The sequence below is a fragment of the Salmo trutta genome, chromosome 36, assembly GCF_901001165.1.
Source record: "Salmo trutta chromosome 36, fSalTru1.1, whole genome shotgun sequence".
Classification (NCBI taxonomy): Eukaryota; Metazoa; Chordata; class Actinopteri; order Salmoniformes; family Salmonidae; genus Salmo; species Salmo trutta.
In genome coordinates this window covers 39,818,433-39,836,835 of record NC_042992.1, presented here as the reverse complement: position 1 = coordinate 39,836,835, position 18,403 = coordinate 39,818,433, and the positions used below count along the sequence as shown (strand labels likewise).

At 42.1% G+C, this 18,403-nt stretch overlaps 2 protein-coding genes across 2 annotated transcripts; both read right to left on the bottom strand.

Moving 5' to 3' along the window:
• Positions 1 to 810: 810 nt before the first annotated feature.
• On the bottom strand, positions 811 to 15,612 carry LOC115176081 (translation initiation factor IF-2). Its single transcript, XM_029735866.1, has 3 exons — positions 15,450 to 15,612; positions 6,451 to 6,585; positions 811 to 2,857 (listed from the first exon to the last, which is right to left on the bottom strand). The coding sequence occupies exons 1-3, from the start codon at positions 15,450 to 15,452 to the stop codon at positions 2,462 to 2,464; spliced, it is 534 nt and encodes a 177-aa protein (XP_029591726.1). The 5' UTR covers positions 15,453 to 15,612; the 3' UTR covers positions 811 to 2,461.
• Positions 15,613 to 16,827: 1,215 nt separating this feature from the next.
• On the bottom strand, positions 16,828 to 18,143 carry LOC115176078 (protein S100-A11). Its single transcript, XM_029735864.1, has 3 exons — positions 18,061 to 18,143; positions 17,699 to 17,854; positions 16,828 to 17,151 (listed from the first exon to the last, which is right to left on the bottom strand). The coding sequence occupies exons 2-3, from the start codon at positions 17,825 to 17,827 to the stop codon at positions 17,023 to 17,025; spliced, it is 258 nt and encodes an 85-aa protein (XP_029591724.1). The 5' UTR covers positions 17,828 to 17,854; positions 18,061 to 18,143; the 3' UTR covers positions 16,828 to 17,022.
• Positions 18,144 to 18,403: the final 260 nt, after the last annotated feature.

Genomic DNA, 18,403 nt, shown 5'->3' with positions numbered 1-18,403 from the left:
AGTCAATGGTTTTAAGCACCGGGATGTAAATTCAGGTCAAACAGGGTCTCTCAACACAGAGAACAGGGGTGTGACCAGGTAACCCAGCAAACCTGATGGTTGTGGAACTAGGAGGAAAACAACAAAAAATACACTTGAAAAAAGGGTTCCAAAAGGGTTCTTCAGCTGTCCCCATAGGATAATCCTTTTTGGTTCCAGATAGAACCCTTTTGGCCCTCTGTGGAAAGGGTTCTACATGGAACCCAAAAATAGTTATTCGAAGGGTTCTCCTGTGGGGACAGCGGAAGAATGCTTTTGGTTCTAGATAGCAACTTTCTTTCTAAGACTGTAAAAACAATACCTACACAATACCTATACAAGGGTCAAGTTTCTGTTGTGACTTTTCACATCAGGTGTAACGTTTCCAACAGGCTATAAGAGACCATTTTCTTCAAGTTTGGGTGTCTGTTTCGTTTTCCTTTCCTCTTGGTTCTGGTCCTGGTGGATTGGGTTGCATGGAGAAACGGCTCGCGACCCATATCAAGGGCCCCTAGTGGCCTCCCCGGTCAGCGGCCTGCTGCTTAAAGGCTATTTTGGGCTCCCTTGGGGCTGCAAGGATCCTGGCAAGGGTTCTGGTGTTGATTCCATCCTGGGCCCTCAATTATTTACTAGGCCACTATTAGGACACACCACACCTGATCTTCCAGCTCCAAATCCATGGCTATTGGCTAGCTAGTAGTAGAGAGTCCATAAACTCCAGATGCTGCCCTGCCTGGATTTTCCAGGAAATGAGATAGACGAAGCAAAGAAAGAGAGACAGAGAGACTAGTCTGAACTAAGAACCCTAGCAACACAATTTGTTTATTGTCATGTCATGCCATGTCAGAGCTTCATTTCAATGACAGAGTTGCAGGGGAAGAAAAGAGAGATAGAGCACTTAGACAATCTTGCAAAGCAAATTGGTCAATGTAACATTTCTAATGTTAAGGCATGTGTTAAATTCGCTCTGTAATTGTTAAATTAACACTCATTGGTGTAAAAGAATCCCAGTGTTGGTGTTAATAACCAGTATTAAACCAAAACCACGCCCATCATTATCATATTTCCCAGAATGCTCTACTGCAGGCAGATTTTTAGAATTGTTTCAATATCTATGTTTTTGCATGTACATTGATTCATTCATTAATCTTACTCTTCTCAAATATAACTAACATACATTTTTATAAACTAATCCAATCTGGTACATGGACTTCCGCACCATTACTGAAATGGCTGTTCCAGTTAAGATGGTTAAGGTGGTCTTATATCTTACTCTTTTCAACCCAGCAGTTGTTCTGAATGCAGGATGAGGGTCAATAAAAATTCTTAACGTTTAATATCCCCACTCTGGCTGGATTCCAATAGAAATTACACATTGCTTTGCAAGCCAGCACAATGTGACTTGCAGGCCTGATGTGGCTGTAAACCATGAGTTTCAGGTCACTGTTTAATGGTAAAAGGCCTTACGAAATACATTATATATTGTGTTACATAATAAAAACTGTATGATGATGTATTCGCTTAGGATCTCACTTGGTGGAGGCCACAGGACTGGAAATGAATGACTACAACAACGATGTCTCTGTCACTAACAAATACAGGCATGGGTGGTAACTCTAAACTTCACTCGAAAGGCAAGGCCCTCTGGGAAATATGTAAATAAGGCTTTACACTGAGCAGTGTGTTAATTTAACACTGAAAAGTGTGGATCTGTATAGACACTGGACCTGTGTTAAATTGAACGCTATCTGTGTTGATTTAACACTGTCAGTGTTAATTTAACACGAGAGAATTTGATGTGTAGCAAATGTCATGCAACCATGCATCAGTGCTTGCTTGCATCATGCAAAGCCATTAAGCCAAACAAGCTTCTCAGAAGAACAACTTGAGATGGCCTGACTTGACTGTACATTGTGGAATGTACTGTAGTATAGTGTTGCATTGCGTCATTGTAGATGGGCAAAGGGAGAAAGAAGGAATGCAAATATAAAAACATTTAGTATTGCATGTGTGTCAGTGTATATCAAAATCAATCAGATCTACAGGTATGGAAATGTGTCAATTTCAAAGGGTGTCAAAATTTCACATCAATGAATGGCAGAATGAGTTATATATACATTTAATAAAGTATAGTGTGCTATATAGTGGGAAGTATATCAATATATAACAGCATGTACTGCTGCAATGTAAGTAATTGTAGTGTAGTTTATTTTAGTACCAAATACTGGGTTTATGTATGTGTGTAGGAAAATGAATGTGCTATTGTAGTGTTGCAACATATACTGTACTACACGGTATTATTATTATTATTATTATGGTATTAGCACTCCTGTTTGAAAGGTGGATTGTATAGTGTACTGTAGTTTGTATTAGGGTAGTGAGGTGTCTATCAGTTTGGTGTTGGTGTGTATTGTAATGTCCGGACTGGACCGGTTGTAAACTCCTATGAGGCCTCCTTTGTCTTCTCCTCCTCGGTTGCTGCTGGTGCTGGCTCCTCCACCTTTTTCGCCTCTTCCACCTTTTCTGCCTCTACAGCTGCCTCTGCTGGTGCCTCTACAGCTGTGGCTGTCTCTGGCTCTGCCTGTGCCTCCTCTGGCTGTGCCTCGGCTTCTGCCTTCTCTTCCTTTACCTCTGTTGCTGCTGGTGCTGGTGCATTCTTGGTCTCTGTTGTGGCGGCCGCACTCTCAGCTGGCGTCTCCACGGCAGCGGTGCATTGCACACTCAGGGAGGTTGCTAGGTAGCCCACCAGCTTCATGTACTCCTCGAAGTTGACTTTACCGTCCTGGTTAGCGTCCAGGCCCTGTTGCATTTTCTTCACCGCCTCGGAGCTGTCTGTGTCCTGGGTACAGAGTAGATACAGAGACGGGCAGACGTGACTCAAAGGTGACGCCAGCAGAGGTGACCTCTGTAGTAACTGACCCCTTACATCTCAAATTACAGTACTCTTTTGTGCAACCTGATTAATAGATAGACCTTGATTTAACCAAGTTTAAGAGTTAATCCATGTTGGTGCAACACACCCTATTTTATATGTTGGTCTGTAGTGTCTCCTATGCCATACACTAGCCATTACCAAGAAGCTTTCATTATCTTACTAGTGCAGCAGGCAGCCTAGCGGTTAGAGAAATAAGCCAGCAAGGGTTGCCAGTTTGTATCCCAGGTCTCACGGGAAAAATCTGGTGGGAAGTGAGCTGGCAACCGGAGGGTTGCTGGTATTAAATCCTAGACACCGTTGCCTGCTATTGTGCCCTTGAGCAGGGTACTTAACCTCCCACAACTGCTACAGGGCACCCAGTATGACAGCTCCCTGCTCCAACCTGTATATGTACAGTGGCGTCCAAATGTATTGACACCCTTGATAAATATGAGCAATAATATATAAAATAACTAATTCAAATACTGAGCTATATTGAACGCTTAAAAAAATTGGGAAATTATTTTATACTAATTAAATTACTCAGAAAAGAGATTTTGTTAACAATAAATACTTTTTTCTCTCAAAAAGGTAGGGGTCAAAATTATTGTCACCCCTAACCATGCTAACCTTCCCTCTTATTTTTTTAATGGTGAGAGGTTAGCATTTCTTTGGGGTATGATCTTTGACCCTCTGTAACTTTCTCACGTATCATTACTCACCATTCATTCAGGATTATCCGTAATCATGGTAGCATCCACATTAATGTAGAAGTGTTTAGAAACGTATTCTGTTCTTATTTATAATAAACGTGACTCCAAAATGACACAATACATTATTTATAATTCATTTCTATTGGACATAAATAATCTGAAACAAAACCAAAACTAACTGCAAATGCATCCAACAAGTCGCAAACTTGATGTAGTCATTGCATGCTAGGAATATGGGACCAAATACTAAACTTTTGACTACTTAATTTCTAAGAATCTTTAGGGGTTGTCAGGGATTTCTTCGTCGTCAGACGATATGGCGAAATCATCGTCGGAAAATGAGGACCAATATGCAGCAGAGTTGAGATAGTTCATTTTGAACGTTTAATAAACTCAAAGATGAACATACAAAAATAACAAAACGAACTCACGATATACTGACAGTCCTGTTAGGCTCACACACGCTAAACAAGAAACAATCTCCCACAAATACACAGACAAACACACCCAACTAATATAGGACTTCCAATCAAAGGCAACACCAAACAGCTGCCTTCAATTGGAAGTCCACCCCAATTAACTCAACATAGAAACAGATTACCTAGACTAAACATAGAATTACATAAACAAGGAACAGTGCCCAAAAACCCCGGAATACATAAATCAAATGCCCTTTTTAGAAAAACCCCCACCCCGAACCACATAAACCAAATACCCTCTGCCACATCCTGACCAAACTACAATAACAATTAATCCTTATACTGGCCAGGACGTGACAGGGGTGTCAATTATTTGGACCCCTAACTTTTTGAAATTTGTTTGTATTACTTATACAAAAATATTAAACAAAATATCTTTCTCTGAGTAATTGAATTAGTATAAAATAATATAATTCCCCTTTTTTTAGCATACAATATAGCTCAGTATTTTTATGATTTATTTTATACAGGCATTATTGCTCATCTTTATCAAGGGTCAATAATTTTGAACCCCACTGTATGTGTGTCTTTTGGAGGGGTTGGGATAAAGCGGAAATGACATTTCGGTTGGACCTTGAGTAAAATTGACGAAAAAAGTGATTTTAATCTTAACAACTATACAGTGCATTTGGAAAGTTTTCAGACCCCTTGACTTTTTCCACATTTTGTTACATTACAGCCTTATTCTAAAATGGATTCAATTGTTTTGTTTTTACTCATCAATCTACACACAATACCCCATAATGACAAAGCAAAAAGAGGTTTTAGATTTATTTGTAAAATGTATCAACAAGAAACTGAAATATTACATTTACATAAGTATTCAGACCCTTTACTCAGTACTTTGTTGAAGCACCTTTGGCAGCGATTACAGCCTTGAATCTTCTTAGGTTTGACGGTACAAGCTTGGCACCCCTGTATTTGGGGAGTTTCTCCCATTCTTCTCTACAGATCCTCTCAAGCTCTGTCAGGTTGGATGGGGAGCGTTGCTGCACAGCTATTTTTAGGTATTTCCAGAGATGTTCGATTGGGTTCAGGCCCAGGCTTTGGCCGGGCCACTCAAGGATATTCAGAGACTTGTCCCGAAGCCACTCCTGCGTTGTCTTGTCTGTGTGCTTAGGGTCATTGTCCTGTTGGAAGCTGAACCTTCGCCCCAGTCTGAGGTCCTGAGCACTCTGGAGCAGGTTTTCAACAAGGAGCTCTCTGTACTTTGCTCCGTTCATCTTTCCCTCAATCCTGACCAGTCCTCCAGTTCCTGCCGCTGAAAAACATCCCCACGGCATGATGCTGCCACCACCATGCTTCACCATAGGGATGGTGCCAGGTTTACTCCAGATGTGACGCTTGACATTCAGGCTTAAGAGTTCAATCTTTGTTTCATCAGGCCAGTGAACCTTGTTTCTCATGGTCTGAGGGTCCTTTAGGTGACTTTTGGCAAACTCCAAGCAGGCTGCCATGTGCCTTTTACTGAGGAGTGGCTTCTGTGTTGCCACTCTACCATGAAGGCCTGATTTGGTGAAGTGCTGCAGAGATGGTTGTCCTTCTGGAAGGTTCTCCCATCTCCACAGAGGAACTCTGGAGCTCTATCAAAGTGACCATTAGGTTCTTGGTCACCTCCCTGACCAAGGCCCTTCTCCCCTGATTGCTCAGTTTGGCCATTTGGCCAGCTCTAGGTAGAGTCTTGGTGGTTCCAAACTTCTTTTATTTAAGAATGATGAAAGCTAACTGTGTTCTTGAGGACCTTCAATGCTGCAGACATTTTTGTGTACCCTTCCCCAGATCTGTGCCTCGACACAATCCTGTCTCAAGGTTCAACGGACAACTCCTTCGACCTCATGGCTTGGTTTTTGCTCTGACATACACCGTCAACTGTGGGACCTTATATAGACAGGTGTGTGCCTCTCCAAATCATGTCCAATCAATTGAATTTACCACAGGTGGACTTCAATCAAGTTGTAGAAACATCTCAAGGATGATCAATGGAAACAGGATGCACCTGAGCTCAATTTCGAGTCTCATAGCAAAGGGTTGAATACGTATGTAAATAAGGTATTTCTGTTTTTTATTTTTAATACATTTGCAAAAAAAAAAAAAAAAAAAAATGTTATCAGTTTGTCATTATGGGGTATTGTGTGTAGATTGATGAGGGAAAAAAAACTATTTAATATATTTTAGAATAATGCTGTAACGTAACAACATTTGGAAAAAGGGAAAGGGTCTGAATACTTTCCAAATGCACTGTAGCTGAATCAAAGAGTTCAAAAAGGTGTAGTGTTTGTAGCTGGTTTTTAACCATGGTGAGTGTGGAGGCTGCTGTCTGACTGACCATCATGATGTTGTGGAGCTGGCTCTTCACCAGCTTCTGGAAGTCATTCCCTCCCAAACTCTCCTTCCCTTTGGCTGATTTCAGGAAGACACCCACTACCGTCTGAATGGCTGACTCCATGACTGCTGTCTCTCGCTGCCCCAGGAGATAGGGGGATAGGGTTTGGTAGAGAGGGATGAACAGGGTGATTGGGGGAAAGGGGGGAGTGGAAGCAAGTAAGAAGGAATGAGAGAGAGAGAGAGAAAACAGAGATGGTGCGAGATATTGATTGAGTGACACAGGCAATGCACATTTGACAAAATTCTTTCCATGACAATCTACAATCTAATTTAAGGAGATAAAGATAGGACACCACAGTGGAAAAAGAAACGGTGGATGTCCTTGATATACACAAAGGCTTGTCGTTTCAGGCGTTGTGTCTGGAACTCCTTGGTAGAATAGGGTAGGTACGCAATGGGCAGGCGATCTGTGATAAACTAAGAGGGCGAGAGAGTCTGACTGAAAGACAAGTGGCGATGCGCAATGGAAGTTCTGATCTTTGATAGGTCATCTGATCTACTGAAGCACTATTGGGCCAAGGTTTCAGATTACCTCAGGGATTACCTGCCACTCTACCTTTCGATCTCTCTCTCATTCTTTATACGTCTCTCTCTTTCTTTGTCTCTCTTTCTTTATCTGTCTTGCTTTATCTCTGTTGCCTCCTCAGCCCTTACGCACTCTCATGTGACATACATTTTACATAGTGAATATGTTTGTATGTGTGCGTGCATGCGTGTTAGTGTGTGCTGTATGCGCCTTTATATGTGAGTAATCCGGTATGTATGTAAATAGCCGTGAGTGTTGGACTGATTTAATGAGATATGCGTGATGTGTCCTATTAATCACAATAGACAGCTGTATGTGTAAGATGGCCCTCACACTGAGCACAAAATACAATGCATGCCAGTGGGTGACATATCCATGCAGGAATTCCATTCCTTTCTGTCAGAGGAGATCACTTAAACAGGATAAGAATTTACAGGCCACGCTAGCTTGCCCCAAAGCAGTGGAGAGAGATGTTTGCTCGTTTAATGAACCAACCTCACTCGTTTGTCAACTTTAGTATTTAAATGTAGCACACAAACTACACACACACGTCCGCCAAGAAAAAACATACACTGTAAAGGGATTACTGTGAATTTGACAGTAGCTTACAGGCAGCTTGGTGGCAAGTAAAATTCTGTATTTCATATTGCAGTACACTTACTGAACTATAAATACAGTATCAGAGCAAGTCCAGTGTAATGACACACAGTACAATACGTAAAATTCACTGCATTATACTGTAAAAAAGTATTTGCTATCATAATCGGAATCAATAAAAATATGAATTAATGAATACAATTCATTGAGGGGAGGGGTTTGTATTTCACAGTATTTACCTGTAAATACAAGGGATTGGTGCAAGCAGGTTAGCTCCTGGGTAAAGTGTTAACAAATACAGTATATTATTGTATATTTGGTGTTTTATATCAATTGTACTTCTAGAGGCTTTAACAAAGGGTTCCAAACTACAGGGCAAAGCAGACCAAAAGGACATTGCAAAATGCTCAACCATTTTGTTGTGTTACCAACATGCTGACCACACATACACAACTGTTCAAAAGTTTGAGTTTGGGGTCACTTAGAAATGTCTTTGTTTTTTTGTCCATTAAAATAACATCAAAGTGATCAGAAATACAGTGTAGACATTGTTAATGTTGTAAATGACTATTGTAGCTGGAAACGGCTGATTTTCTTGCATTTCCAAGATGGCGTAGCAGTCAGACGTTTTTGTCTTGTCCCATGTATATATCTATTAAAATCTTTTTCTTCGCATTCGTTTTAATATTTTTTCCTAAACCTCAACTTCAAAATACTCTCCTGCAACCCGCCTCACCCAATGTGGTGTGGATCTGTTTTTTTTCTCTAAAGTATTTCAATTTACCTCCGAACTGGAACACCTCAACTGAAGCTAGCTAGCCAACTAGCTACCAGCTATCAGTCAGCTAACCTTTAGCTTGGAAAGCTCTTGCCAGTTCGTACAACGCGTTTCAAACCAGAGCATACCGGACCTATTTTTCTCTCCATATCCCCGGATTCGTACCGCAAACTCTGAACCTTTTCATCTGGATAATGGCAGCTAGCTAACCGCAACCTGGGTTGACTACTCCTGGCTAATGTTTCCGTCCCGGAGCAAGTACCAACTAGCCTGGAGCTAGCCCATGCTAGACCCATCTCCCGGCTAGGGCTCCTGGGCTACTCCTGAAGCCCACTCCTCAGCTACAATATCCGGACCCCTTCTACTGCCAGTACGGGGCACGGAACCCCGCCGATCCTTCACGACTGGAATACCGACATAATCTGCCCGAGGATCCCAACAGGCCCCTCAGGCGCGACGTCTCCTGAAGGCCCATTCTGCTAACTGCGGCCTGCTAGCTATCTATAGCATATTGGACTGTTAGATGATCCATCGACCAGTTTCTTGGACCACTATACCCATTTTGCCAATTGGACTTGGACCCCTCTGCTAATTGGAACCCTACTAATTACACGACTGGTCTATCGACGTCACCGCACGAGGAGGCAAAAACAGACTTTCCCCCATCGCGACGTCCCTCTAAGACCCTTATGCTAGCTTGCTAGCCCTGGCCTGCTAACTGTCTGAATCAACGTGTCCCCAGCCAGCCCAACCACTCACTGGACCCATACGATCACTTGGCTACGCATGCCTCTCCCTAATATCAATATGCCTTGTCCATTACTGTCCTGGTTAGTGATTACTGTCTTATTTCACTGTAGAGCCTCTAGCCCTGCTCAATATGCCTTAACCAACGATGTTGTTCCACCTCCCACGATGACATCACCTGGTTTAAACGTCTCTAGAGACTATATCTCTCTCATCATTACTCAATTCCTATATTTACCTCCAATGTACTCTCTTCCTACCATACCTTTGTCTGTACATTATGCCTTGAATCTATGCTATCGTGCCCAGAAACCTGCTCCCTTTACTCTCTGTTCCGAACGTGCTAGATGGCCAGTTCTTATAGCCTTTAGCCGTACCCTTAACCATCTTCTCCTCTGTTCCTCTGGTGATGTAGAGGTTAATCCAGGCCCTGCAGTGCCTAGCTCCACTCCTACTCCCCAGGTGCTCTCTTTTGATGACTTCTATAACCGTAATAGCCTTGGTTTCATGCATGTTAACATTAGAAGCCTACTCCCTAAGTTCGCTTTATTCACTGCTTTAGCACATTCTGCCAACCCGGATGTCTTAGCCGTGTCTGAATCCTGGCTTAGGAAAACAACCAAAACCCCTGAAAATGTCCATCCCCAACTATAACATTTTCCACCAAGATAGAACTGCCAAAGGGGGCAGTGTTGCAATCTACTGCAGAGATAGCCTGCAGAGTTCTGTCTTACTATCCAGGTCTGTACCAAAACAATTCGAGCTTCTACTTCTAAAAATGCACCTTTCCAGAAACAAGTCAAACGACCACCCCTCATCACTGGCAAACGCTCCCTAAAACACTTCGGCAAACAGGCTTTTCTAATCGACCTGGCTGGGGTGTCCTGGAATGACATTGACCTCATCCCGTCAGTAGAGGATGCCTGGTTATTCTTTAAAAGTGCCTTCCTCACCATCTTAAATAAGCATGCTCCAAAATGTAGAACTAGGAACAGATATAGCCCTTGGTTCACTCCAGACCTGTCTGACTTGACCAGCACAAAAACATCCTGTGGCGTTCTGCATTAGCATCGAATAGCCCCAGTGATATGACATTTTTCAGGGAAGTTAGGAACCAATATACACAGGCAGTTAGGAAAGCTAAGGCTAGCTTTTTTGAAACAGAAATTTGCATCCTGTAGTACAAACTCAAAAAAGTTCTGGGACACTGTAAAGTCCATGGAGAATAAGAACACCTTCTCCCAGCTGCCCACTGCACTGAGGCTAGGAAACGATGTCACTACTGATAAATCCACAATAATTTAGAATTTCAATAAGCATTTTTCTACGGCTGGCCATTCTTTCCACCTGGCTACCCCCACCCCAGTCAACAGCCCTGCGCTCACCACAGCAACTTGCCCAAACCTCCCCCACTTCTCCTTCACCCAAATCCAGATAGCTGATGTTCTGAAAGAGCTGCAAAATCTGGATCACTACAAGTCAGCCAGGCAAGACAATCTAGAACCTATCTTTCTAAAATTATCCGCCGAATTGTTGCAATCCTTATTACTAGTCTGTTCAACCTCTCTTTCGTATCGTCTGAGATCCCTAAAGATTTGAAAGCTGCTGCGGTCACACTCTAGACCCAAACTGCGACAAACCTATATATATCCTACCCTGCCTTTCTAAAGTCTTCGAAAGCCAAGTTAACAAACAGATCACCGACCATTTCGAATCTCACCGTACCTTCTCCGCTATGCAATCTGGTTTCAGAGCTGGTCATGGGTGCACCTCAGGCACGCTCAAGGTCCTAAACAATATCATAACCGCCATCGATAAGAGACATTACTGTGGAGCCATATTCATCGACTTGGCCAAGGCTTTCGACTCTGTCAATCACCACATTCTTATTGGCAGACTCAACAGCCTTGGTTTCTCAAATGGTTGCTTGGTTCACCAACTACTTCTCCGATAGAGTTCAGTATGTCAAATCGGAGGACCTGTTGTCTGGACCTCTGGCAGTCTCTATAGGGTGCCAAAGGGTTCAATTCTCGGGCCGACTCTCTTCTCTGTATACATCAATGATGTCACTCTCGCTGCTGGTGATTCTTTGATCCACCTCTATGCAGACGACACCATTCTGTATACATCTGGCCCTTCTTTGGACACTGTGTTAACTAACCTCCAGACGAGCTTCAATGCCACACAACTCTCCTTCCGTGGCCTCCAACTGCTCTTAAAGGCAAGTAAAACTAAATGCATGCTCTTCAACCGATCGCTACCCGCACCTGCCCGCACGTCCAGCATCACTACTCTGGACGGTTCTGACTTAGAATATGTGGACAACTACAAATACCTAGGTGTCTGGTTAGACTGTAAACTCTCCTTCCAGACTCACATTAAACATCTCCAATCCAAAATTAAATCTAGAATCGGCTTCCAATTTCGCAACAAAGCATCTTTCACTCATGCTGCCAAACATACCCTTGTAAAACTGACCATCCTACCGATCCTCGACTTCGGCGATGTCATTTACAAAATAACCTCCAACACTCTACTCAACAAATTGGATGCAGTCTATCACAGTGCCATCCGTTTTGTCACCAAAGCCCCATACACTACCCACCACTGCGACCTGTGTATGCTCTTGTTGGCTGGCCCTCGCTTCATACTCGTCGCCAAACCCACTGGCTCCAGGTCATCTACAAGTCTCTGCTAGGTAAAGCCCCGCCTTATCTCAGCTCACTGGTCACCATAGCAGCACCCACCCGTAGCACGCGCTCCAGCAGGTATATCTCACTGGTTACCCCCAAAGCCAATTCTTCCTTTGGCCGCCTCTCCTTCCAGTTCTCTGCTGCCAATGACTGGAACGAAATGCAAAAATCTCTGAAGCTGGAGACTCTTACCTCCCTCACTAGCTTTAAGCACCAGCTGTCAGAGCAGCTCACAGATCACTGCACCTGTACATAGCTCATCTGTAAATAGCCCATCCAATCTACCTCATCCCCATACTGTATTTATTTATCTTGCTCCTTTGCACCCCAGTATCTCAACTTGCACATTCATCTTCTGCACATCCTACCATTCCAGTGTTTAATTGCTATATTATAATTAATTTGCCACCATAGCCTATGTATTGCCTTACCTCTCTTATCCTACCTCATTTGCACATGCTGTATATAGATTTTTCGACTGTAATATTGATTGTATGTTTGTTTATTCCATGTGTAACTCTGTTGTTGTTGTATGTGTCGAACTGCTTTGCTTTATCTTGGCCAGGTCGCAGTTGCAAATGAGAACTTGTTCTCAACCAGCCTACCTCGTTAAATAAAGGTGAAATAAAAAATGTAATGGAATATCTACATAGGCATACAGAGGCCCATTATCAGCAACCATCACTCCTGTGTGCCAATGGCACGTTGTGTTAGCTAATCCAAGTTTATCATTTTAAAAGGGTAATTGATCATTAGAAAACCCTTTTGCAATTATGTTAGCGCAGCTGAAAAAACTGTTGTTCTAATTAAAGAAGCAATAAAACTGGCCTTCTTTAGGCTAGTTGAGTATCTGGAGCATCAACATTTGTGGGTTCGATTACAGGCTCAAAATGGCCAGAAACAAAGAACTTTATTCTGAAACTCGTCAGCCTATTCTTGTTCTGAGAAATGAAGGCTACTCCATGCGAGACATTGCCATGAAACTTTAGATCTCGTACAACGCTGTGTACTACTCCCTTCACAGAACAGCGCACTGTCTCTAACCAGAATAGAAAGGAGTGGGAGGCCCCGGTGCACAACTGAGCAAGAGGACAAGTACATTAGTGTCTATAGTTTGAGAAACAGATGCCTCACAAGTCCTCAACTGGCAGCTTCATTAAATAGTACCCGCCGAACACCAGTCTCAATGTCAACAGTGAAGAGGCGAGTCCGGGATGCTGGCCTTCTAGTCCTGCCTCTCTTGAATCAAGTCATTTCAGCTTTTAATTTTTAATTAATAAAAAAATTATTGTTATAAAATAATTCCACATTATGGGGTATTGTGTGTACGCCAGTGATAAAAAAAATCTACATTTAATCAATTTTAAATTCAGGCTGATATATCCACATAGGAGTTAAATTGGTACCGCGTTGGTACAGTCACAATTCTTGTATTTCCATTTCTGTTCTATTCTTACATGTATTATTTACTTGGTGGCCTGGCCTGGCTGCTACCTGGCTATGCCTTCTCACGGTCAGGGTCAGTGACAGCCGACCTCATCTCCAAACGGTCGCCAGACAGCATGTGTCGAGACGCATCACTCCCTAAATCTGATTAATGAACACAGGGCTTCTATTATTTAGCCAATGTCACAAGGACAGCTCTGACCTCGCCTCAGTTCCGACACACACCGACTAATCCCTATTATTTGGAGCAAAAGGCAAATAAACTACTCAGCAAATAATTAAATATAGACAGAGGTTTCCCGTTTCACTCCAGAGCCCAAAGGAGATTGAGTGTTGTGTTTCCAAATGGGTGAATGTGATACAGTATGTGTTCTGAGTAATGGCAATACTACCGCTCGTGTGGCATGAAATATTAAGAGAGGAACAAGTTAGGTTGTGGCTATATACTGCACCGAACAGGCTTGCAGTGCCTCTCTAGCTTATCACATAGGTCTACTAAAATACTACTGAACATCAAATGGTGTACCAATCTAAGAATGAGAATGCTGAGCCAGTTGAAGAGTGCCTTGAGCTCTGGTTGTTTACACAGGTTTTACTTTTGGACATTTATCATCATTGTAGATCTTTTAGGAAATAGGTTGTAGTATGTAGACTATGACAATAATGTATTTTATTTATTTAACCTTTATTTAACTAGGCAAGTCAGTTAAGAACAAATTGTTATTTACAATGACGGCCTACCCTGGACAAACCCTAACGACGCTGGGCCAATTGTGCGCCGCCCTATGGGAGTCCTCTGAGATGCAATGCCTTAGACCACTGCGCCACTCGGGAGCAAGGCGCAATGCGTATTATCACCCTAACACATACAGTGTAACGGAAAACTGTAAATGATACAGTCATTTTTTGTATTATCAAAGGTATAATACTCTGAAACATTTTAATGCAGCATACTGTAAATTATGGTGCATTGTGGGAAAATGTTGTGGGTGGGGAGATAATTGCTGTATTTCTTGTGGTACTGTAATTCCGCCCCACAGAATACAGTACCGTACCATATTTGTGGAGTGCAAAAAAAACTTTTGACCATTAGTGGGTGCATGATATTGTTGTTTCTATCTCATTAACGTATTTTGAGGCGTGCCTTGTAAAACGCTATATTTGTTACACCAGTGAGTGAGAATGCTGTACCAATTTAACTCATAAGTGGTTATAATGCCACATCAATTTAAAATGTATAGAGGACAGATTCAAGTGGCAGCAAGTCTTAAACCTTAAATGGTTAAGCATTTTGCCATGTCCTTTAGATCTGTTTTGCACTTTAGTCGTTCGCTGCCAGTTTGCAAGCCTAAACTAAGGCCTCTAGAAAGTGCAAGTGATAAAAACACAAAATATTCATGAATATGCTGTAATGTTTGTAAACACCTTACCTAGCAGCCAACCTGCTTTCACCAATCTCTTGTAATTACAGTAAAATACTGTGAAATACAAACCCTTCCCCTCAATGAATTTCATTCATCCATTAATTAATTAATAAATTAATTCCGACTATGGGAGCGTTTACTCTTTTTTTTCTCCTTTGACATTGTGTCATTACCCAGTGGTTTCTTTGATATTATATTTACTTTAGTGGGTGTACTGTAATATGAAAAACAGCATTGTACTTGCCACCGAGCTGCCTGTAAGCTACTGTCAAAATCACGGTAACCCCTTTACAGTGTAGGTTTACCCATTGGTTATATGTTCTTTCGGATAGTCCATACATTTTATGCCAGTTGTACAAACCAGACAGGCTCATATGGCTCATGGTAGGCTAGATAACAGCTGATCGATCCGTTTACAAAAGAGGCACACTTATCTCAGGTATTTTGATCAAGAACAGCTATGCGTTTATGATAAATAATGCACTAACATGTAGTTAAATCGTTTTTTCTCCCCCTTTGAATTCAAACGTTATCCGCTACTTGCTACGTAAAAAAAAAAGAGTCTTTCTTGGAGTCTCCAAAAGCGTCGTCGTTGACACTGTCCCTTGATGAACGCGTATAGAAAGTTCCTGCAAGGGTGAATCTAAAACGTGGCATACGCGTTATGAATTAAGCACGTTTACAGTGCAAAACCTTTTCAATAAAGTATGGACAAAATATATAACTCACCATATACTTCCTACAGGACAAGCGAACAGATCAAATGTGCCCAACTTTGTGTTTGTTTCCGCTGCTTTGAGACCACAAAAGAAACTTGCCAAACTAGCGCTGCATAATCTCTTCCGTGATTTAGTTTTTTCTTCAACTTTTTTCCCTGACAAGGCAAAGGGCGTGTACCTGGGAGAGTGCGACAAATAAAGGGGGAATGTGGAAAAGATAAGACACTTTTTTTATGAGGGGTAGAAATGTGTATCACAACCTTGGAACCTAATTCCTCTTTGTTCAATTATCTTTGGTATGTGGTGCTAGTTTATGTCATGTGTGATTTGAATTGTTCCACGCCAATAATTCGAATTCATAGAAGGCTGTGTAGAGGAGACATTGAGGTTTGAGTTGCTTTTAACCCTTTATATCCAAAATTAACTTCCAGCTGCATTTTATTAAATTAACACAAGTTTAGCCTTAGGCTGCTGTATGTTTGGACAGTAGTAATCTTTACCCCCCTCATACACCCAGGCTCATGGGAGTGGCAACTGCCTCAGGAGCATACCCAGACCACTCCAGGACCACACCAGTAAAATGCATGTAGACACACACACACCCTGAGGGAGTGTTTCATGCTGTATCAGTGTGTGTCATTGTTTGTCAGCGTTGACACAGTCATTTGTCATCAGTCACACCCACACTGGCACCTTGCTGTGGTTAATTACGATACAAAGTCTACAGTTGCCCAGTATCAAAATTGCAATGGAAATGTCTAACTTGTGAAGCATCGCTTAGCAGAATAAAATGGAGGGAAGTGTATGCTATAACACAGCTGGTGAGCATGCCAGAGAAAATAGCAGTGAATGTGTCCCAAATGGCACCCTATTCCCCATATAGTGCACTATTTTTGACCTTTCACTAAACAAACAACTTCATTAAACAACAGAGTACAGGGACAGGGAGTATTTGTACAGACACCAAGCAACTCGCTCTCCTGTATCCAATGTATTGTTGTTGACCTAGGAAAAACGTATACTGGTAATGGAGACACAGAGATGGTAAATAGCAGCAGGGATGTAGACTGCATTTACATTACTGTGTAACACTTGGAAAGGTAGCTTTGTATAGGCATTATAAACCCGTATGGAATAGTTTTGCTGTACCTGGTGTAGTTGTGGGAGCAGTCTAGGGTTACGATCCAATTATGCTATTAAATCAAGGTCGTAATAGACCCACACTAAATGAGAGAATTCACAAGAGGGTGGTGGACAGAGCCAGACTGGGACCAGAGATCGAGCCCGGCATTTCTAACACAAGCCCATTTCCCCCCCTCTAGGCATCCACCTGAGTAATAGATGTCATATACTGAGGCCAGTGAACCAAAGGAGACAGAAGGCAGAAGGAGAGTTAAGACAATGGATCCTTTTATTCAAAGTCACCTGCTTTAGAAAATGATCAACTAAAGAATTGTGCATGTCAATTCAGATCAAAAGTTTACCACACAGCTACGTACAGGATCATTTCATTGGACTGTAGCCTAATGCACAATGCTACACACTCTTTAGTCCAACAGATTCCCATGAAGTATTTTTATTGGCTAAAAGCCCCCTTGCTTGTTGGCAAGTTTTCCAATCAGCTGCCAAAACTCCAGAAATGTCAGCTCCCCATCGTTGTTTTCGTCCAACGAGCCCATGAGCTGCTCGATCACGACTGGATCGCTGGCGTTCTGCAGGCAATCAGAGAGGAGAAAGGGGACAGTGACCCATTCAGGCCCAGACTGGGTTAACAATGAGCTGCATGGTTAAGGCTACTCTGCCATCTAATGGTAAATAATAGTACAGTACTATAGAACAAATGGCATCGAGTCTGAGTTCCACAAACTTTGGTTGCAAAGTGTTGTTTTGCAGAATAAAATGGAAGGAGGTTTATGCCATAACACCTGGTGAGCATGCCAGAGCAAATACCGGTGACTTGCATCCCAAATGGCATCCTATTCCGAGAGCAATGGTACAGAAAAGGACTTGGCCTGCTATCACTAACGTATATGATGCTTGATATCACGTCATTCAGCCACTCACTCACTGCTCTAGATAATTTATTGCGAAATGGATGCCAAGTATGAAGTGGGTGCTGAAGAGGACTAAGGTAGTGTCTCCAATGGTACCCTATTCCCTATGTAGTGCACTACTTTTGGCCAGGGCCCATAAGGCTCCGGTCTAAAGAAGTGTACTACATAGAAAATAGGGTGCCATTTGGGACTCAGTTAGATTTACCTTGACAAAAGTAGGTAGTTGAAAGGCCACCAGGCTGCTGAACTCCTCTTTGCTCAAGGTGTTTGAGGATCCATCCTTTCCAGCAAAGGTCTTGAACTGGGAGACAAGTACATTGATGGCAGATTCCATTGTATTGAGTCTGTATGAAGGAGTTGACTGCGAATACATGACAAGAGAAAGAAACCGGTCTGCTTATGAATTGTCAATGAATGTTATTACAATGTTTTTATACATTGTTGAAGCAGACTTTAAAATAAAGCCAGCAACTAAATGATGAAAAACCAGAAAATCATGGGAAATCATATTCAGAGAGAAGAAAGACAGAACAGTATTAAAGGAAAACCAGTCATATGTTGTCTCACCTGATGAGGTATGGTCTGGTTGCAGCAGGTATGGAGAACCTTGTCTTGTCTTTCCAATCTTTCTTCTCCTCTTTTATTGTCTCCATTCCCCCTTGATGATGCAGACGTCAGCGGAAAACCAACAAGTTTCCATCAGAATATTCTTATCTAGCTTTTTCATTTTCCATCACACCTTCTGGAAGGCACACAATCACCCCAGACCCAAATGCACATACAACTTTTACATACCACTGGACATAAACAAATATATTGATATGATGGGAATTTACTACAGTCCAATTCAATATTATTCTGTAGTTGTGATGTTATAAACATTTGATCAAAAGTCAAATAACTTCTGCAA